Genomic DNA, 22,106 nt, shown 5'->3' on the forward strand with positions numbered 1-22,106 from the left:
CCGCACACTGTCACACTCAGGGCAGGGCCGATGGGGAGGTTATTGGGTCTACCCCGTCACACACAGAGCAGGGCCCGTGGGGGGGGGGGTTGGGGCGCCGCCCTCTATCATCCACAGAGCAGGGCCGATCAGGGGGTTGGGGCGCTGCCACTGTCACACTCAGGGCAGGTCCGATGGGGAGGTTATGGCTCTACCCCGTCACACACAGAGCAGGGCCCATGGGGGGGGGGTTGGGGCGCCGCTCCCTGTCACACACAGAGCCGCAGGGGATCAGGGCGTTGGGGAGCTCCCCCCTATCAGGCACATAGCATGATTGAACAGGGGGTTGGGGCACCTTCCCCTGTCAGGAACAGAGCAGGGCGGATAGGAAGGTTGTGCCCCTGCCCCCTGTCACACACAGAGCCGCAGGGCGATCAGGGGGTTTGGGCGCTGCCCCGTCACACTGATCCCGGTGCCGGGAGGCCTCGCGGCTCCGCTTATTCCGGTGCTGGGAGGCATATTACCCTTTTACTATATAGGATAGAGGCCTGGTGCAAAGGTGGGGGCCGGCTGGTTTGCCCTGAAGGGTGTCCTGGATCAGGTTGGGGGTCCCGCTTGGGTGCCTGGCCAGCCTGGGTGAGGGGCTGATGGCTGTTTGCAGCTGGTCACACCCCCTTCAGGGTGGGGGTCCCCACTGGGGTGTCTGGCCAGTCTGGGTGAGGGGCTGAAGGCCGTTTTCAGGCTGGCGGGTGACTGAAGCTCCCAACCTGTCCTTTTTTTCTTTTTTTTTAAATTCTGGGCCAGCTTTAGCTCTGAGGCTTGGCTCCAGCTCTGAGGCCTCGGCTGCTGAAAGCAGGTATCTGGTTTGTTTGGGTTCTGTAATCGAAACACTGTTTCAACTCCAGCTCTGAGATCCCAGCTGGCTGAAAGCAGGTTACTGGGGTTTTGTTTAGCTTCTATATTTGTAACAATGTTTCAAACTGCAAGCTCAGAGGCCGGCAGCAGCAGGCGGGGAACGTTGGCTTCCTCTGTCACTGGAGCAAGCAAGCCTCCTGTTAGCTTCAAGCTGCCTGGCTGCCGGCCACCATCTTGGCTGGCAGTTAATTTGCATATCGCCCTGATTAGCCAATGGGAAGGGTAGCGGAGGTACGGCTAATTACCATGTTTCTCTTTTATTAGTTAGGATATTCTAGATATAAATTTTCTTATCAGATCTATAATTTGCAAATGTTTTCTCTCATTCTGTGTGTTAGCTTTTCAATTCTTGGATAGTGTTTTTTGAAATACAAACATTATTTTTTAGATGAAGTTCAATTTATCTTTTTTCTTTTGTTGCTTGTGCTTTTGTTGTCATATCTAAAACACCATTACCTACTTCAATGTCATGAAGATTTTTATTTGTGTATTCTTCAAGAGTTTAATAGTTTTAGGTTACATTTAGGTCTTTGACTCATTTTGAGTTATTTTTGTGTATGGTGTGAAGTAGGTGTCCATCTTCATTCTGTTGCATATGTATATCCAGTTTTTCTAGGGCCATTTGTTGAAAAAACTATTATTTCCCCAATGAATTGTCTTGACCACCCCTTATTCATATAAGAGCTCATGGTCTGTTGTTCCTGAGGCCTGTCTATTTAATAGTTTACTAACATGTTATGATAAGATTCTCATTATGATTCTCATATTCGTTTTTAAAGAAGTCTTGAAATAAAAAATTTAGCAACATATTAAACCTTAAAAATTGGTAAAATATTTATTAATAAATAGTAATAATAAAGATAATAATAGTTAACCTTTATATAGTGATTTCTGTGTACTAGGCACTATTCTAACTCCATATGCAACTTTATTAATCTTTTTATATAAAACTTTATTAGGTAAGTACAATTATTATCCTTATTATATGGAGGAAGAAACCGAGCACAGAGAATAAGAAACTTGTTCAGGGTCACACAGCTGATAAGTTTTAGGGCCATATCAGCCCAGAGTCTAAAGCACTATAGTATACTGTCTTCCTATTTAATACTTTTTAAAGCAGCCTCCACATGGAAGTCTGTAGATATAGTGTACAGGTTATAGCAGTTGTCTCTTCACTCTCTTCCTCTGTCCCCAAACAATATGAGCTCATAGATACACACACATACACTGACTTAGTAAAGTGCTGTACAACACTTGCCACTAAAATTAATCCTTGGAGTTTTCTAGAGTCATATGAATTTTAATGATAAGGTACTATATTTCTCCAGAGATTTAATATATTAACAAGGATGGTAATTCATCATTAGTATTTTAGTAAATGAGCCTTGTCTATTCCATAGTTTTATATAAGTGAAGTATACTTCTAAGAAATGAATCTTGAATATCTGGTTTACGTAATGTTTATTAATTTTAAATTAAAATATATTTTTATTAGGAGGTTGTAATCTGAAGAATAAATCGACTCAGTCTTTGGAATATTGTGCTGAATTACTGGGTTTGGATCAAGATGATCTTCGCGTAAGTTTAACTACAAGAGTCATGCTAACAACAGCAGGGGGCACCAAAGGAACAGTTATAAAGTAAGTTCCTTAACTCATCGCTCTGTAAAAATCCTGCTGTGGGGTTTGTCAAGGAAAAACCTTTTCTGAGAACACAGGGGTTTAAAGTTCATCTTTATTTATGATTCATTGTTTTCATTATAATGTTCTAAAACATTTACTTAATAGATCAAAATTCTGTGTATCTCACCACAGTAATCCATCATAAAATTTAACCCTGACTTTCATAGCTCTTAAAGGTGTTCCTTACAGATATATGGCATGGCACAACTTGGGAATTTATAATGTAGGAAAGAGGTTTACATTTTTGTACAACTATAAAAATACAGGGTGGGGCTATAGCAGATTTATAGTTGTGGGTACACGAAACAGAGCTTATTCTTGTATTATTAGTTATTAGTTGTATTTTTTTCATACGAACAACTATTAAGCTACTCTGGCCCCACCCTATATGAGCTGATTATGTTAATAAATATGTTTTAGGCGACAGGTCATTAAATTTTTCCCCCCAAAACTATATATTTTGGGATATAATTTACTCTTTTGAAGTGTGAAATGTAATGATTTTTAGTATATTTATAAGGTTGTGCAATCATCACCATTATTTAGTTTCATAAGGCAGCTGATCATTTTATTTTAAAAGTGATTTTCCTTGCAAATGGCATATACTAAAATTTCTGTTAAGGAGAACTTGCTTTAGTAAAACACTTGGCAAATGGAATTTCCCCTTACATTTAGGATTCTTCATTTAGAGGAAATTACAAATGATAAGAAAATAAGAGACTAGTCACGACTTTTAAAATCAGTAACCACTAACTTCTAGTTTATATTTGAGCCTATGTACACTTTTGGCTCCAAGTCCTATATTTTAAGTATCTTTGTTTTCAGTACTATAAAATAAAATGAATTATTCAGTAACTATTCTGAAGCACTATAAGATCTTTATTTGTGGGGTAATAATCAGATCCTCTATCCCTTCCGATATAAGGCAGGCAGTTCTAGCGACATACTTCAGAAAAATTTTCAACAAATTAAAATCAAAAGGGCTAAAAAAATCTTTTACTAGTAGCCACTCAGAAAATTACACTTTTGGAGACAGTAGCAAGGTGTGCTTATTTATTTAGCCTTTTTCATTGCTAACCTAATTCCAAATTATTCTTGCTCTAAAGAAAGCCTCAGCAAGGAGGATGATGTAGAGTAGTGCCTTAGAGTTGCGTGGTTCCTTAGAGATATTTCTGAGGCCCTAGGGAAGGCTGGTAAAGGACTTGTAGGTGGTTCTCAGGTGTCATTTCCTCAATTTCCCCACTTTTTTTGGAGCAGTCCTTATGAGTTTTATGTATGGAATGTTCACATAACATATTCACTTTACAAAAGGGTTTCATTGTAGGAAACATGTTGGAAAACCACTGTTTAGGAGGGATTCAGTTGTCACTCATACCTGAATGACTCTTAAGGTTACTTCCTAATTTGACATTTTTTTCTGGTGCTCCGTGGTCTCCACACTTACTTTTATGACAGCATTGAGCATGGCATTTGGAAATTCTCTTTTATGGCCGGCTCTCTTCATCAGACTATCGTTTTCTTGGGGACAAGGCTATGTGTCTGTATCTGCAACATCTAACTAATGCTGTTGTACCATGCAGTTACTTATATTAAATCATAGAGTTGGACATTTCGGATTTTAAGATGCAAACATTTTTTTCCTAAGCAATGTTAAACAGGTTGCTGAACTTTTAACCTTATCCCAAATTAAACACAATTTCTTTTGCATTTAAGGAAAGTCAAAGGAAGATGATTTCTCTGAATAATTTTTTTATATATTCTGCATGTACAGTGAAGTATAAATTAAGGTTGAAAAGAATTTTGAGCCCGAAGTTCCTTTACTCAATAATAGATTAAAAAAAATCTGATTGTAGATAATTCCTTTAGTTCTTCTCTGTACTTAGCCCCGATTGTCTGTGTATATCCACAAGTGACCTTTTGTAACTATTTATTAATTAGTTCTTCACAATTAGTAGGTTTAGATATGCTTTGATCTTGGGTACTATGAAGAATTCTCACGGATACAGTCTTCTTTTATAGGGTCCCACTGAAAGTGGAACAAGCAAACAACGCCCGTGATGCCTTGGCAAAGACTGTCTATAGCCATCTTTTTGATCATGTGGTAAACAGAGTAAATCAATGTTTCCCTTTTGAAACATCATCCTATTTTATTGGAGTCCTAGATATTGCTGGTTTTGGTAAGTATAGCTTCATTTATGAGTTTGTAGTTAGCTGTTTGATTTTTTTCATTAATTTTTCACACGTATTTAAAATGTAAAAAGTGACTTTTTCCCGTGGCATCTCCCACCCTTCCTCTGTGTCACTGCTTCTGCCCTTTCTGCTATCATCCTACCCTCTCTCAGTACCTTTTGCTTGACGAATTTTCAGTTGTATGTCCTCACCTACATTTCATTTCATAATATTTAAGTAGGAAGTTGATGCTTAAAAAAATAAAAAGGAAAGACTCATGGGTTTTGATAAAATTAAAACATGTTGATTGAAACTACTATACAGTAAGTCCTCATTTAACGTCATCAATAGGTTTTTGGAAACTGACTTGAAGCTACAAGATGTATAACGAAACCAGTTTTACTATAGGATGATTGATATAAATAAGAGTTAATTAAGTTCCTAAGCATATTTCTGGTAACAAAAACATTACCAAACTTCCAAATAGAGATCCCAAACACTTCTAATGTTAAACATTGAAATAAATGTGAGCTATGCATACATTTAAGAATGTTTACATTTTGAGAAGGGCAGGATTTTTTATAATGTGATCCTTATTTTAAAATGTATAATAAATCATTACCTTTTACTTACCACTGACTTAAGATTTCACAGTGTTCAAACATTTGTTTCCTGGTCTGTTACCAATTTTAGTATAGCACAGACAATACACAGAATCATAGCATTTTAGAGCTGCAGGGATCTTAGAGATAATGTAATACAATCCCTTAATTTTTGAAGTGAGTTAGTATCCATAACTTTTTTATAACTGTAGTTTTACAGATTACACAGAAAAAAATCTGAAACACTTGCATTTTAAGTCATTTTCTTTAATTTAGATTACTTTAACACCTGTGCTTAAATTATGTTAAAAGTTATGTTTTATATCTTTTGCTATGACATCTCATCTGACAAACATCTTTTTCTTAAGCAGGGTATCTTTAATACTTAATTTTAAGGTACTAATAAAATTTAAGTCTTGAAACAAGAGCATTTGCAGAGTATAGCAATGTTTTATGTATTTTTAACCTAATCTTAAGCATTGATAAAATAAAATTTTATCCGAAGATAAATTTGTTAATATGAGGTTGATGTGATGATGACTCTTGATTCTGGTTTTATGTTTTCAGAGTACTTTGAACATAACAGTTATGAACAATTTTGCATCAACTATTGCAATGAAAAACTTCAACAATTTTTCAACGAAAGGATTCTGAAGGAGGTAACTACCATTACAGTCTAAATTTACCAACTGCATTAAGCTGGCTTGAGTTTCAAGGAACAGAGACATGCTGAAGTTACCTTGCTTGATGGGGTGTAATGAGAGGGGGCAGGGAATCAGGGCTGCCCAGCATGGGTCCCAGTGGCTTAGCGTTGGCTCAGGCACATCAGAAATGTTATTGGTAAGTTGAAGCTTAGGGACCCAATAAAAACCCTAACAGGCACCTCTTCATAAGTGAACGTCTACTGCTTCTTATTAGTGACTTTTACTAGACTTAAAATTCTGCTGTTTCTGTTTCTGTTGTCTTTACTATCTGTATGCTTCTCACTCAGCATATCCTAATTCTTCCTTTCCTACTTCTTCACTTACTGTTATGTATGGGTGCTTACGTACTACAGTGGCATGCTGAGTGAGTGGTTGTGACAGAGACAGTATGGCTCTCAGCTGAATATATTTACTATCTGGCCCTTCACAGAAAAAGATGTGCTGGCCCCTGGTTTATTCTACTGACAGATTTGACTTTAAAATGGCTAAAAATGTTTCAAAGCTCTGGTCTTTCCTTGACTTTAAATGCTCAGACACAGAACTCTGTATTTGTGCATAGCTGCTCTCCATATTTCAAGAAAAGTGAGCTTATCTGCAGGAGGGAACATTTGCATGTATGTAAATCATATGTTTTGCTGGCAATTTAAGTTTTTTTGTTGTTAATCCTCCACCTGAGGATATTTTTCCATTGATATTTTTATTTTTATTATTTTAGAGAGAATGGAAGGGAGGAGGGGAGAAACATTGATGGGAGAGAGAGACACATCAATTAGTTGCCTCCCACATGTGCTCATGCGTACCCTTGACTGGGAATCAAACCCGTGGCCCTTTGGTGCAAGAGGGGAGAGAGAATGATGCTCTACCCACTTGGCAATACCAGGCAGTGTGAATTTTTTATTTCACTTTGCTTTAGGGGCAAGGATTTTGCTTCCCTGATGTTTTATATACTCCCCAGCCCCCAAAGTAGTTGTGTAAACCTTTGTACTCTGACTAATCAAATAAATATGATCAGAAATGGCACAAAACAATCCAATTTATGTCAATGGCATTACCATATCCATGATTATGATTATTTCATTTTAGGAACAAGAACTCTATCAAAAAGAAGGTTTGGGTGTTAATGAAGTGCATTACGTGGACAATCAGGATTGTATAGGTATGTATTTTTTTCACTCTACTTTTGGGAAATCTGGGAAGGTATAGTGAAGGGTTTTACTGGCGATATTTCTGTGCTCTGTGATCGATACTACTAGTTATGAGGACTTACTGAAACTGGTAGTTGAGAGAGGTTTTATTTTAGTATTGTTAGGAAGTTATTTTTTCTACCAAGGCATCGAATTCAGATACGTTGAAAGTTTTCCTAAAATTTCTTTTATTTACTGTGATGATATTTTACATTCTGTTTTTTCAATTATAGCTGACATTCAATATTATATTAGTTTCAGGTGGAATATTTTCTTTCTCCAACAACTAACGTGAATAATTGCTTAGGCAGTAAAGGGATTTGTTACCTCACACAGGACGTTGATAGCTTAGCCAGGCTCCAGGTGGGGTTTGACAGGGTTTGGCTCTGCTGTTCTGCAGATACTGCTTCTATTTTCTGTACGTTGGCAGCACCCTGTGGCTGGTTGCAAGTGGGCTGCACGAGTTCCGTGTGTCCCAGATAATACTGTGCAGGTCTCTGTTTTTCGTGTCTGTGTTCACTTCTTTGTCACTACCCAGCTAGTGCTCAGTCTTCCTTTTCTCTCCCCCCATCTCCAAAATGAGCTGTTGGTAAGCCTTGTTTGTAACCTAATATATATAAATATATATACTTATAACTTTGTGTAGATTAACCTATAAACCTGCTTAGATCACCCTGGATGCTATAAAATTTGCGTAATCATATCCTTTGATTTGCTAAGTTTAGCAGAAGGGTTGAGACTCAATTAGGTAAACTTCCTTCCACACCTGTGCCATCCCTGACATTGACGATTGCCAGACCTGCTGTGTAGAGATAAGCCCGGAATGATTTGCAGAACCAGGGTGCTGATCCGGCTCCAGCTGCCGGGGCTGGCTGAAGCCACCCAGGAGGACTCTGTACTGACTTCTTCATGAAATGTTCTCATTTTACCCTCATGTTGTACTACTAACATCTCCTCCCAGGGGCAGAGCTTTTCCTGCCATTTTTAAGACATGGGATGCATGTATAGATCTCTTTTCTAACTGGGCACGCAGAGGAGTGTCCCCACCTGTACATGCGATGATGAAGCTCACCTTGGTGTTTTCCCTGAATAAGGCCAGATCCGATCCTTTGTTCAGGATGTGCCATGCTGGGAAGCAACACCCGTACCCCTCACCCCCCCAGGTGTGCCTGCTGGCTTGCAGTAAAATACACTCTTTCTCCTAAAATCTAATTGGAGTTGTCTTTTGGCTGACAACTACTGAGTTAATTGGACTCGGTTCCATCCAGTAACAGTTTTGAAAACCCATTTTGACAATTGATTCAGAAACTTGTGTGCCAGATTCGGACAAGATAGTAGTATTATAATCATTCTTTATAGTAGTATTACTTTTCAAAGCACTTCCACATCCTACCCAGCCCACTCCACTTGCCCTTCGTGGACCATATCCTTCCCCCGAATTCTGTGCCTTGGCTCTGTGGTTTGATGTCTTGGCTGGAACTCCTCCCTTCAGTCACTTTCACATCCTCTACATCAGTCAGAATACTCTCTCATTGATAGCTTAGTTCAGCATGACCCCTTTCACCACCACTAATTGCCCCCAAAGCATAATTCTGACCAGTTAGAATCTTGATTTCTCTTCATATGTCCTATAACTTTTAGCGTCTGCCCCATTCACAGTTCTTATATACTGTATTTAAGCAGCTTACATTTTACAGTTATTTTGGATAAGCAGGAAGTTCAAACAACATGAATGAAAAGAGCATAAGAATGTGCTGTCAGTGAAGTTTTGCTGGAAACCCTCTGAATAAATATATATTAGTAGTTTTAAAAAACTAAGCACACAAAAGCTTCTGTCGTTTTTACATCCTTTTGAATGTAGATGTCATCTGGAAGAGGAGGAATTTCTGGCTCTTTAGCCTCTTGTCCTCACAAATGGAGTGGTGATTACATTAGTCACTTGCTTTAAGGAGTTGTTTTTCTAAAACCTATATTAAACATATGCTATTACTTTCTAATAAATTGAAAGATTTGAAATAAAATATACCTGCTCTGTATAGTTTTTGAGATTATACTTATTGAATCTTCTTTGTAGTTTGTGATTAGTAAATTGCTCACATCTTTAAAATATTTTTTACCTTATCATTATCTTTTTTGAAATAGATTTAGTTGAAGCAAAATTAGTGGGAATATTGGATATTTTGGATGAAGAAAATCGCCTTCCCCAGCCCAGTGATCAGCACTTTACATCCGCAGTCCACCAGAAGCACAAGGATCATTTCCGACTCACGGTGAGTTTCCCATTCCAGGATTTAGACTCTGATGGGGATAGAAGCCTTTAGAAAGAGAAACTAGATATTAGACAATTAGAATCGTAAGTTATGTAGGGCTTAACCTTAGGTTATTTTTAGGGCCATATATAATCTTTTATATGAAGCATTTTGGAAGCTTTTAGATATGATACCAATATGAGATATTATAATTAGACTAGAGGCCTGGTGCATGAATTTGTGCATGGGTGGGTCCCTAGGCCTGGCCGGCAATCAGGGCCGGCCAGGAGGAGGGATGGGGAATAGGAGGTTGGCCACTGGCCCCAAGGAGGGAGCCAGCCCTTGGCCCCCTGGGAAAGGGGCTGCATCCACCACCTACTCCTGGTTCCCTGTCCCAGCCCAGGGCCCTGAAAGCCCTGGTGGAGTTGGGAGAGGAGGCGACGGTCGCCGGGCTGGGTGTGGAAGGAATGGACGCTGGATGCCGGCATCCCACCACTGCACGGTTTCCCCGCCTCCCCACTCCTTCCCTCGCTGCCACCGCTGCAGGCGGGCGGCAGGCTGATTGGGGCCTGCTGGCCTGGGGGAGGGATGGGGTGTGGGAGGTTGGCCGCCTGCCCCGAGGAGGGAGGTGGCCCTCGGCCCCTCTGGGAAAGGGGTCATGTCTGCCCACCCCCGGTTCCCCGTTCCAGCCCGAGGCCTAAAGGCCCCGGGGTGGGGTTGGGAGAGGAGGCAATGGTCGCCAGGTTGGGCACGGAAAGAACAGCTGCCGGCCGGCTGTGGGAGGTTGGCTATGGGAGTGCACTGACCACCAGGGGGCAGCTCCTGTGTTGAGCGTCTGCCCCCTGGTGGTCAGTGCGTGTCATAGCGACTGGTCGACTGGTCGTTCCAGTCGTTCGGTCATAATGGCCGCTTAGGCTTTTATATATATAGATAGTACAACCCAAAAATGATTTATTTTCCTTCAAATAGATTCAGGCTGATTGTGTAAACATGTTAGGATGTTTGGTTTAAAACTGTGGGAGAGTCCCTGTGCTGATTTCAGGTGTTTCTTTAGCACATTGCTTCTCAAGCTGGCTGTACCTAGGAATCACCTGATGTAAATGGAATGGGCTTTGGGAGGATGAAAAGTTCTCTGGGGGATGCTAAGTCAGCAGCCGAGGTCAAGAACCACTGCTTTCCACAGGCAGGCACCTTATAAAATGCCCACTATGTTTTGCATATGCTTCTAAATAGTGTGGTCTATTTTTTTTTTTTTGGTCGTACTCCTTTTTTCTTTCCTTAGAGATTATAAACAAATATTTGCTAGATTTCACTGGTACTTTCAGGTTTATAGATGTTACAAAAAGCAGTATAATTGTGTTTAATGTGAAACTTGCTTTTATAACTTTAAGTATTTCACATCCCACAGGTTCTCTAAAGAGAATTATGTAATATAGTTTTGGTAATTTAATAACTGATGTATGTATTGTTTTTTAGATTCCCAGAAAATCTAAGCTGGCAATTCATAGGAACATCAGAGATGATGAAGGCTTCATCATCAGGCATTTTGCAGGGGCAGTGTGCTATGAAACAGTAAGTATGACTTTTACCAGGAGACGACGACTTGATGTTGCAGCTGCGCTATACAGTGTGGTAACCTGTGGCCACATCTGGCTATTTGAATTTAAATTAAATTTAAAAATAAAATATAAAATTTATTTCCTCTGTATATTGGCTCCACTTTATATGCTCAGTGTGCACGTTGGCCGGCCAGCGGTGACTGTATTTACAGTGCAGATACAGAGCCTTTCTGTCCTCCTCAAACCTCTCTTGGGCAGTGCTGTGTTAAGGGATATCATCACAAGATGGATTGAGTCGTTCATTCCTGTTTGCTTTGTTTTCAGACCCAGTTTGTGGAAAAAAATAACGATGCTTTGCATATGTCTCTGGAATCCTTAATATGTGAGTCCAGAGATAAGTTTATACGGGAATTATTTGAAACATCCACAAATAACAACAAAGACACTAAACAAAAAGCAGGAAAACTTGGCTTCATCAGTGTGGGAAACAAGTTTAAGGTATGTATGTGTGTTAAATATATTACTTGAAAAAAATTTTTTTACTGCATTTAAAATAAAATATATAGCTTTATACTCTACACTGGATAATGTAGGCACTGTCAAAAACCCCATGAGGAAGTTCAGAGCAGATCCTGCATTGTTGATAGGATCTATATGCAAAAAAACAAAACAAAACCAAAGCACACCCAAATAAGTGTAGTGATTGAACATACAGAAATTCTTGTAATATTATGAGTGTCTTCTTTCTCGGTGCTTAACATACCAGATTGCTTCTCCTAATGTTCTTGCTTCTGCTTACTGTCTGGTTGACCTTCAAACCTTCTCTTTCCCATGTGTTTTCTGTTTCCTTCCTCATTCAGCAGTTGTGTTTTAGCTGCGTAGTCAGTCCAGCTCGGGATGGCTAGAGAACACTAGTTGAGTTGAGAGGAAAAGCAGGCACAGCCAGGGGCTTCAGGTAAATGATCACCTTCATGGACTCTTATTTGTAGAGTGGCTGCCATGTGAAAAAGAGGCTGTCTCAAGTTAATGATTATATTTATAATACATTTTTAGTGTGTTTTCTCTCTCAGTGCTTTGTGGCTGTGCATATGCTAAAATTTGACTAAAGCTTTACAAAATCTGTAAAAGATGAGTGCTCTGGCTCTGAGTGGCAAACCCTTCAAATTGCTTAACATTGAAGACCATTTCATGTGTTTTATTAATTTTGGATCAGGAATTTATTATTTGGGTTCTGACAAGGAATTATCAAATGATGTGTATTAGAAATGGAACACTATACTAATTGGTTCTAAGTGTTGAATATTTAGAATATAGAATAAGAATTTAAAAGTGTAATGATTAAAAGATTATAACACATAGAACAAAGAAATAGAATTAATTTCTCTCATAAATTTCCATAACACATTGTTAGGTTTGCAAGAAAACTCTACATATGCTTTTCATTATGTGTACTTTAAATATTAAAAATGATGTAATTAGAAATAATATTTAAGTATCAGAATACTATGGCACTAACAGTGTAAGGCCTCCTGAAATCCCTTGTGGATTGAAATGGGCTCTAAATAACTAACTCGATAAAGTCATGTTTATAAAGCCATATATATATATTTAAAGCCAAATCATAAATGTAGGAGAAAGCTTATAATACATTTTCAGGTAACTGAATAAAAAGTTTTTAATTTTGTTATAATCTCTATTTATTGATTATGAGTTTCTAATTTTCTTGAGCAATATTTTTTTCTCTTATTTGGATATTCTGAAATTGCTGAAAAGACATGTAACAACATTAATTTAGTGAAATGGATATCATTCATTGAGTATTTTCCTACTATGATGGAATATACTGGTGAGACCATACCTGAAATTTTATATAATATAAGTAAAACAAAAACATTCTTAAAATTCTTTGAAGTATTCTTTTATGTTGAGACTTGAAATGCCTTAAAATTGCTTTTTGCAATAAGATGTATTTTACACATTAAACTGCTGAAAGCCATAACTGAGTAACATCATTAATAATAAAATGTAAAATGTTTTTATGAGATACTTTAAAATGAATATTAATAGTAATTCTTAATTTTAAATTTAATAGAATAGCTCATTAAATTTAAGGTATGTGAGGCAATAAAAAAAACAAAACAGGCTAGAATTTACTATAATATTTTAGTTATCCAACATCACTGAGAAGCAGAAGTTTCCCATTGGAAAGCGACATTTTTATGTTATTGAAACATAACTTTTACTGTTATTGTTTTAGTAAAAGTAATCCTTTTTGATGGAAAAATCATATTCTGTCATGATGTACATTATGCCTATGGTCCCTGACTACTGTTGTTTGATATTTGACATTTCCCCCCTTTTCTCAATGCTATTAGTTAATTTTTGCTGTTCCTACTTTTCTGATTTGCTCTGTCTCTATTTTTTTGGAGAATATTGTATTTATTAAGAAAAATGGACTTTGTGATAGTTGTTTTCTTTCCAAATTAGTGGCTCTTATACTTGCCTTTCAGTTGTGTGATGGTCCAGATTGATTATATCTTAATCCTATGCTGTCTGAAGTATACTGTAATGTTTCTGGTAAGAGAATGAACTTTGGTGTTAGGCCCCACGTTGGAATCTTGGCTTTGCCATGACTAGCTAATGTTTCACCTGTAAAGTGAGGCTAATGCAATATTCTTAATTAGAATTGTGCGGTTTAAACATGATAATGCCCATGAAAAGCTTTGAGAAATGCTTGACTCATAGAAAGCATTCAGTAAATTATACTTATTACTATTATTATTAAATATAGCTGTCATTGATCCAGTATGTTAATTTAAGAAATATCATCTTAATTTATCTTTCATGTGCAGTATAATAAACATCTTAGTATAAAATTGATATTAGAATTTTATATAATTGATTTACTTTGCAGAGAAGTAAAGCAAATATACAAATTAAATTAGTACTGAATGAGAGTAAATTTTTGTGTGACAATATTATTAAAAACAGGAAGGCATAGCAACTTATAGTGTTCATTGTCAGTTTGTTTTGGATAAAGCTATCTAAGCTTTTAAAAAATAATTGAGATGTGAAATTTTAAAATAGTAAGGAGGGTTTCTACAGCTAGGCAGTATAGTTTCATTTGTAAGTGTTATATAAAACAATCTAAATATATGCCATTAGTGTATATTTTAAACATGCCTTCATTCTTAACGGAGTGTGACACAACTACACCAGCTTGCCACATACTTAATACTGCTCTGCTGATCTCTAACTGAATGCATGCCCAGCATTTTCATTCACATTTTTGTTGCCTGTACACTTTCCTTGTTCACCCCACCTGCGAGTGCACATGTATGATTTTTGGTATTGTTTATGTTCAGTCTCCTAATTATACAAGTTCTGTATAATTAAAATAAGTTGTTGTCCTTGGCATTATATTAGCCATATACTTTGCATGTTGCTGTCAAAGAGCTTCTCTACCAAAACTTGTTAAATCATAATGTGTTATATATCCATGTTATCGCACGTTATTTTATTCCACTGTGGAAGAGCCAATATTAACTTGTAACATTTTCTTTCTTTTACAGACACAGTTAAATTTGCTTCTGGATAAACTTCGAAGTACTGTGAGTATACTTAAAAGAACAGGGGTTTTTAATGGTCCTCTTAAACTATTATTAAATATTTACTCAAACAAAGTAAATCTGGAATAATTAGAAATATATTTTAAACCAATTCCCCCATTAAAAAGAATGGTTTTTAAAATGGTTTTCATTTTGGTTAAGTTTGTTCTGAATAACGGTTAAATATATATGTGAAGTCAAATTATTTTATAAATATATAGAATTATCTGGATGTTATTAAGATTATCCTGTATTTTAAGGAAAGTGAAAATAATTAATTATTATGGAGAAGGAAAATGTATTTTTTTATGATTAAAGATAATGTGTTGTTTAGATATGTTAAAATATTTTACAATGAAAGACTTTTTTTTAACAGCAACACAATTTTTGGCACTCAAATAAAAATATATTTTTGTAATGTTATTAGTACATAATACAGAAATTTATTTTAAGCTTTAAGTTATAAAAGTATGCTAAGTTTTCAGTTCATTACTGATTATTTTTTATTTAAAAAATTTACTTATTTTTAAAATTAAAATTGTTTTAAATTAAATTTATTGGGGTGACATTGGTTAATAAGATCATATAGGTTTCAAGTGTACATTTCTTTGACACATGATCTTTATATTGCATTGAGTGCTCACCACCCAGAGTCAAATCATCTTCCAGCACCATTTATTTGGCCTCCTTTACCCTTTACTACACTGCCCCACTTCCCTTCCCTCTGGTGACCACCATACTGTTGTCTGTGTCTATGAGTTTCAGTTTTATATCACATATATTAATGAAATCATGCAGCCCTTAGCTTTTTCTGACTTATTTTACTTAATGTAATATTCCCAAGGTCCATCCATGGTGTTGCAAATGCCACTTTTCTTTAAAAAAAAAATTATTTAAATTATTTCAGAGAGGAAAGGAGAGAGAGAATCATTGATCGGCTGCCTCTTGCATGCCCCCTACTGGGGATTGAGCTCTTGATTAACCCAGGCATGTGCCCTGATGGAGAATCTAACCATGACCTCCTGATTCATAGGTCGGCGCTCAACCACTGAGCCACATTGGCTGGGCAAATGCCAGTGTTTCATCTTTTCTTATGGCTGAGTAGTATTCCATTGTATATATGTACCACATCTTCTTTATCCACATTTTTATTAAAGTATAGTTGGCATATAATATTGTATTTGTTTCAAGAGTAAAACAGTGATTTAACACATATATCTCTTAGTGATTATTTTAAGAGGGGTTCATATATTGATGATAATATGTACTGAAAGTTACTGGTATTCATAGAAATAGAACAATGAGAATGTTATATATATTGTCTTAAAAAGTACCTTTATTCTCGCAGGGAGCGAGTTTTATTCGTTGTATAAAACCTAATTTAAAGATGACAAGCCACGACTTTGAAGGTGCTCAGATTTTATCTCAACTTCAGTGTTCAGGTATTTCCATATCTTTATAATCTGTATCAGTGTGTGTCAGGAGTCTAAGCCCAAATACAATTTAATATGTCCAGTGCTTTCAAATATTTCACAATTTTCTTGATTTCTAAGTGTAGTAAGATTTTTATCTTATATTTCCTTTAATTATAAGAAAAGCATGCTGGCAATTATTCGAGTAATACTGGGGTATAGTTTATTGTGAAAAAAATTATTTAACAGCATTAAAGTAAAATTTAGGAAAACTTCACACATCTATAGCTCTCCCTTAAGTGGGCTCTTTCCTGTGGCCTTCTCAGCCCAGCAGTTCATTTCTCATTCCCCACCTAACTGGTTCAGGAGGTAGGTTTTGCTGTCTGCTTCCCACGCCACCACTTGTAAAAAAAAAAGAAAACAACACATTGTCCTTGGCTTCTGTGGAATTTTTATGCATTTGGTTCAACTATCACTTCCTCCCTCCCCTCTGCCCCGTTCTAACCTTGCCGGATCACAGAAGTCTTAGGCACCAGGCTCACTAGTTTTCCTTTACTGCATGCCCATCCTTCACCCCCACTTGAACTACTTATTCCCAAGGCATCAGCCTCTCCTTTCCTCCCGTCCATCTCAGGCTCCTGACACTTGCTTGAACTCTTTTGCCTCTCTGACTCCTTATTTTGCTCCTCTCAGAGGTGGGTTTATTATAAAGCTAAGGTCACTTATGCTTCAGGGCCCCTCATTTAAACAAGCTCCTTCCACAGGCCTGCACTTGACTTTGTATTCTTTTGTAATTTGTAATTATGTATGTACCTTTTTCTTAAACTGCCCTCCTCCAGTTGTGAAAACTTCAGGGCCCCCAATCTGGATCTACTCTTGACCCCTCTCATAAAACTTTAGCCATTGATGATTGTAATTCTGTCCTTTCTCCTCATCTGCATAGATAAAGTATGAAGACAGATTGGCACCATTATCTATATACCAGAGGCCCAGTGCATGAAATTCATGCACTTGAGGGGGTTCCCTCAGCCCAGCCTGCGCCCTCTTGCAATCTGGTAGCCCTCGGGGGATGTCCGACTCATCAGTTAGACACCCTTAGCACTGCCGTGAAAGTGGGAGAGGCTCCCGCCACTGCCACTGCGCTCGCCAGCCGTGAGCCTGGCTTCCAACTGAATGGCACTCCCCCTATGAGAGCACACTGACCACCAGGGAGGCAGCTCCTGCATTAAGCGTCTGTTCCCTGGTGGTCAGTGTGTGTCATAGTGACCGGTTGTTCTGCCATATTTGCATATTAGGCTTTTATATATATAGATATAAAAGCCTAAGTGACTGGCCGACCCGCTGACTAGCTGGTAGCTATGATGCACACTGACCACCAGGGGCAGACGCTCCATGCAGGAGTTGCTGAGCGACAGCAACTTTGCAGAGTGCCCTCTTGCACTCCAGGACCCCTCGGGGGATGTCGGACTGCTGGTTTTGGCCCGATCCCCGCAGCCCAGGCCGAGGGACCCCACCAGTGCGCACCGGGCCTCTGGTAAATGTATATGATCATTAACCTTTAAAGGGCTCTCAAACCCACTCTGCAGTTTCCCTGATCAACATACCCTGTTTCTCTATGGAAACTAGTCAGCTATCCTGCTCTCCTCAAATTTCTGACCCATCCTGCTCTCCTCAAATCTCTAACCCATCCCACTCTCCTCAAATCTCTGAGCCTCTGACGCTCCTGCTCTCCTCAACGCTCAGTCTCTGTCAACAGACAGCCTCACCTCTTAGCAACAACAACAACAACAACAACAACAACAATATCCCTCAAAGTTTTACCTGTCTGCTACCAGACACTTCTACCTACCTGTATTACCTTCCCTCCTGATACGGAGGTAGGACGTACCTCTCTTCCTAGTTGGACTGCAGTTCTTTGGAATCCCTTCCTACCTTTTCCTGAACCTTCAATATTGGTTGTTCTTTGGAATCCATCCCTTCCTACCTTTTCCTGAACCTTCAATATTGGTTGTATGTAGTGAACTATTATTTCCTTTGAGCAGGCTCTCTTCATTACCATTTCAACATGCTGGAACCTTGTCTTAATTTCCTCCTACCCACAGCGAGAAGGGATTCCAGCTGCCGCCCTATTTCGTGCCTCACTTTTTGTTCTCCTGTTTTTCAATTTCTGTCCAAGAATAGTCTATTCTTGCTTCCTCAGTTTCTTGCCTTCCACTTGCTCTTTAACCCCACAGACTTCAGCTTCCACCTTGACCAGTCACCAGTGCCATCAACAAAATAATTCTTGATGAGGTCACCAGTGCTTTCCTTGATCCTAAATCAAATGTTCATCTTGCAGTTCTTAGTGAACTTCACAGCAGCATTTGACTCTGACCAATACCTTTTACAAATCCTTTCTTGGCTTTTTAAAAAAATATATATTTTATTGATTTTTTACAGAGAGGAAGGGAGAAGGAGAGGGATAGAGAGTTAGAAACATCGATGAGAGAGAAACATTGATTCAGCTGCCTCTGGGGATGTGCCCGCAACCAAGGTACATGCCCCTGACCAGAATCGAACCTGGGACCCTTCAGTCTGCAGGCCGACGCTCTATCCACTGAGCCAAACCGATCAGGGCCTTTCTTTTCTTTTGAAACAACATATGTCCTTGCTTTTGTTTTGAATTCTCCAGCCTTTCCTGACTTTTCTGCAGGGTCACTTTTTTTCACCTGGGTATTATTTACATGAGTTTTCAGGCTTTGGGTTAGGCATATTTTCCTTCTCACTCTTATATATAATTTTCGATGGTGATAGAAATAGTCCATATCTGAGTGGTCCTATAAGGTAGCTACTAGGTACTTATGGCTATTGAGCAATTGAAATGTGACTAGTATGAATTCGGTACTGAATTTTAAATTGTATTTAATTTTTTAAAATTTAAATTGTCACTTGTGGTTAGTGCAACTACAGAGCATGTGGCTAGTTGCTGCCTTATTGGACAGCATAGGTATACTCTGTCTCCCCAAGTCCCTTTGATGTGACCCCCGAAACAGTGTCTTCCCCAACTCCAGCTTTATCTATCTATATATATAGACTATCTATCTATCTATCTATCTATCTATCTATCTATCTATTAAAGAGGTAATATGCAAATTAGCTGGGACACCGTAACAGTCACGACTGGCTCAGGAGGAGACTGAGTGCGCAGATGGGCAGCCACCACCAGCCCCAGCAAGTAAAGACACGACACACAGGGGGGCCCATCCCCGGCCCCAGTGGCTGCGGTGTGATGGCTGCTGGGGCTGCGGGTGGGCCCGGAGCGGAGACACAACACACTGGGGGGCCTGCCCCTGCTGGGAGACGGCATGCCAGCAGTCCCACCTCTGCACATGAGCTGCAAAGGAAACACCTTTTCTGACCGCTCATTGGCTAAGCTCTCGGTACGCCACTCGCAGTGTTCTTGGTAACTTGGGTAATAAGAATCCAAGAAGGTGATCTAGGTTGTTTTCACCTCACTCCTGGAGGAAAAAACGAAGGTCCGCTGCTGGAGGGGCTAAGAAATGTCATATCCTGAATATAACCAGCACCAACAAGCCCCTCACCAAACTCCCAGTGGAAGGTCATAGGAATTTCTAGAAGGAAGAGTCCATGGTGTGGTGATTTTTATTTTTCTAAGCATGAGAAGATCTTTTGAGTAAATTAGCTTGAAGTGCTAGGAAGCAGCCATTGGCTTGGTAATTTGTTAAGCTCCATGAAATTCTTAATGAACTTCTTCGAGCCAGTTCATATGTTGTCCACAATTACAGGTCAAGCCAAGGGACTCAGAGGAGGCGGATGTGAACGTTTCCAAGGGTACTTGTGTATTTGATATAAATGGGCAAAAATTGTCACAATATCAGTCAAACCTTACTTTTATTTCTTCAAGCAGAGCCTAGAACTAAATCCAGTTCTAGAGATTTCTTTCCATAGGAATGATTGCTTCTCTGTGTTTCATTGATTAGTATTAAAAATTATAATAGTTATATATGTTCACTGTAACAAAAATAAAATAGTACAGAAAAATATAAGTAAAAAGTCTCACTTCTCAGGGGTGACCACTTAACTCTTTGTCTTGGATATGTTTTTTATACTGGTTAGATAAGCCCTATTCTTTTTAATTAATACATCATATATGGTTGCAACATAATTTTTAATATTTAAGTTATTTGATTTTCTCTATTATAAGCAATGACCCAGTGGATATATAGCCATTCTCTGTGCATGTATTTGCCCACATGTGTGACAAGTTGGAGGATAGATTCATAGAATAGAAAGTACTGAGTCAAAGGGGGTAAATATTTCCAAATTGCCATCCAAAAGTGTTGCACTGGTTTACTCTCCCAATAGGAATGTGTGTGTGTGTTTTCCTACACTGTCGCCAACCCTGAGTATTATTGGCGTTTTATCTAACCTTTACCTAGCCTTTCTCATTAAAAAAGCTTAAAATTCAGTCTGACTGCTTAGAAAGGCTATCTTTCCCATGAGATGATTTAAAGATAAAAATCTGTTTTTTAAGTATTTTATAGTTTCATTTAGCTAATTTAAATTCTTGGCTAACAGGAATTTATTTTTATATAAGTGAGGTAAGGATCAGATGTTAGTTTTATTTTCTAAATGCCTACCCATTTGTCCTAACACTTTTTATTGAATAATGTTATTTTCTCCATTGAGTTGAATAGTCCCAGAGTCTGAAATTCAGGGGTTGTTTTTGGGTGAACGAAGGTTTTGGGCATTATTTATAGTTGTTCAGCTTTTCCCTGACTATTTTATGCTTTTCTTGATATGAAAAGTTCACATGGACTCAAGGCTCAAATTAACCACCTACTAGAATTTCACTGAAAATAGATAGGCATCCTTCCTATACACTTTTTACCCCACTAGACTAGTTTCTCTGAGAAATGAGTGAAAGGGGATTTTTATAGTGAAGCACTGAGCGCTTCTTTCTTGTCCATTTGCTCTAAGCACCGGTGAGAGTTTGGGAATGTGTTTGACTACTTCTTGGAAACTGTATCAGGAATCTTGTTTTAAAATTAACCTCAGGATTTGGGAAGTGGCCTGATGCAAGCCTTATATACTGTGATTATGACACAGAGGCTTGTAGCAGTAAAAAAGATACAAACTAGATTTGAGCTTCCTAGAGACCAGGAGTTTGTCTCTAAAAAAGGGGATTATTCACGATGGCTAAGTGAAATTTACTACAATATTTTGAGGTGGTGGGTAAGTTGGGACATAATAAGTATAAATATAATATTTCCTATGTACTATTTCCTTGCTGACAATTCCTATAAATTGTACCTTTCTAAACATTAATTTGTCAAGTTGATCATTTCCAAGTAATTTTTGACTGCTGTACAGTGATTGGCAATAATATGTATTTGTTTATGAATCTAGGTATGGTGTCTGTCTTGGACTTGATGCAGGGGGGTTTCCCATCACGAGCTTCATTCCATGAACTCTACAACATGTATAAAAAGTACATGCCAGACAAACTTGCAAGACTAGATCCAAGACTATTTTGTAAGGTACAGATATCACCTGAATTGAAATTTCTTAGCTATAGGTGTCTTTGTTATTAATTACTGGTTGTCATTTAACTTTTTAACTTTCCTTTTTCAGGCTCTTTTTAAAGCTTTGGGCTTGAATGAAATTGACTACAAGTTTGGGTTAACAAAAGTGTTTTTTAGACCTGGCAAGGTAAATACATTTTTACTTTAAACTTGAACATGATGAATATGAATAGTTGGGGGGCGGTGTCAATGAATATTTTTAAGTGTTTAGTGATTTGAATTATTCTTGAATTATATGATCACCAACAGCATGCATATTATCAGTATGTGAGAAGTTTACAATGTGTAATACTCAGTACAAGTTTTACAATTCTTTTCAGCTTTGGAAATATTGGAATGAGAGTCTTGTTTGATTGGATTTTTTTGTTTGAATAAGGGTTAGCCAGAAAATACTTTTGTTTTAAACAAGTTGAAAGCTTTTCTAAAACATATTAATTCAGCCTTAATAATTAGAAATT

The 22,106-nt window shown here is 38.1% G+C and overlaps 1 protein-coding gene across 9 annotated transcripts in view; it reads left to right on the top strand.

Annotated features, from left to right (window-relative positions):
- The window catches only part of MYO6 (myosin VI), a 139,586-nt gene that overhangs the window by 90,165 nt on the left and 27,315 nt on the right, over positions 1 to 22,106 (top strand). For all 9 annotated transcript variants that reach the window (XR_002829434.1, XM_014456386.2, XM_023754302.1 and 6 more), the window contains 11 exons: positions 2,390 to 2,534; positions 4,596 to 4,753; positions 5,915 to 6,006; positions 7,135 to 7,207; positions 9,378 to 9,505; positions 10,961 to 11,056; positions 11,368 to 11,541; positions 14,616 to 14,654; positions 16,000 to 16,093; positions 21,473 to 21,603; positions 21,698 to 21,775. Coding sequence is in view for 8 of the 9 variants with exons in the window: in XM_014456386.2 (XP_014311872.1) it covers positions 2,390 to 2,534; positions 4,596 to 4,753; positions 5,915 to 6,006; positions 7,135 to 7,207; positions 9,378 to 9,505; positions 10,961 to 11,056; positions 11,368 to 11,541; positions 14,616 to 14,654; positions 16,000 to 16,093; positions 21,473 to 21,603; positions 21,698 to 21,775 (1,208 nt within the window). In the remaining variant the exon portion in view is untranslated. The remainder of the gene's footprint in view (positions 1 to 2,389; positions 2,535 to 4,595; positions 4,754 to 5,914; positions 6,007 to 7,134; positions 7,208 to 9,377; positions 9,506 to 10,960; positions 11,057 to 11,367; positions 11,542 to 14,615; positions 14,655 to 15,999; positions 16,094 to 21,472; positions 21,604 to 21,697; positions 21,776 to 22,106) is intronic.

This window comes from Myotis lucifugus, unplaced genomic scaffold (genome assembly GCF_000147115.1).
Source record: "Myotis lucifugus unplaced genomic scaffold, Myoluc2.0 scaffold_59, whole genome shotgun sequence".
Lineage (NCBI taxonomy): Eukaryota > Metazoa > Chordata > Mammalia > Chiroptera > Vespertilionidae > Myotis > Myotis lucifugus.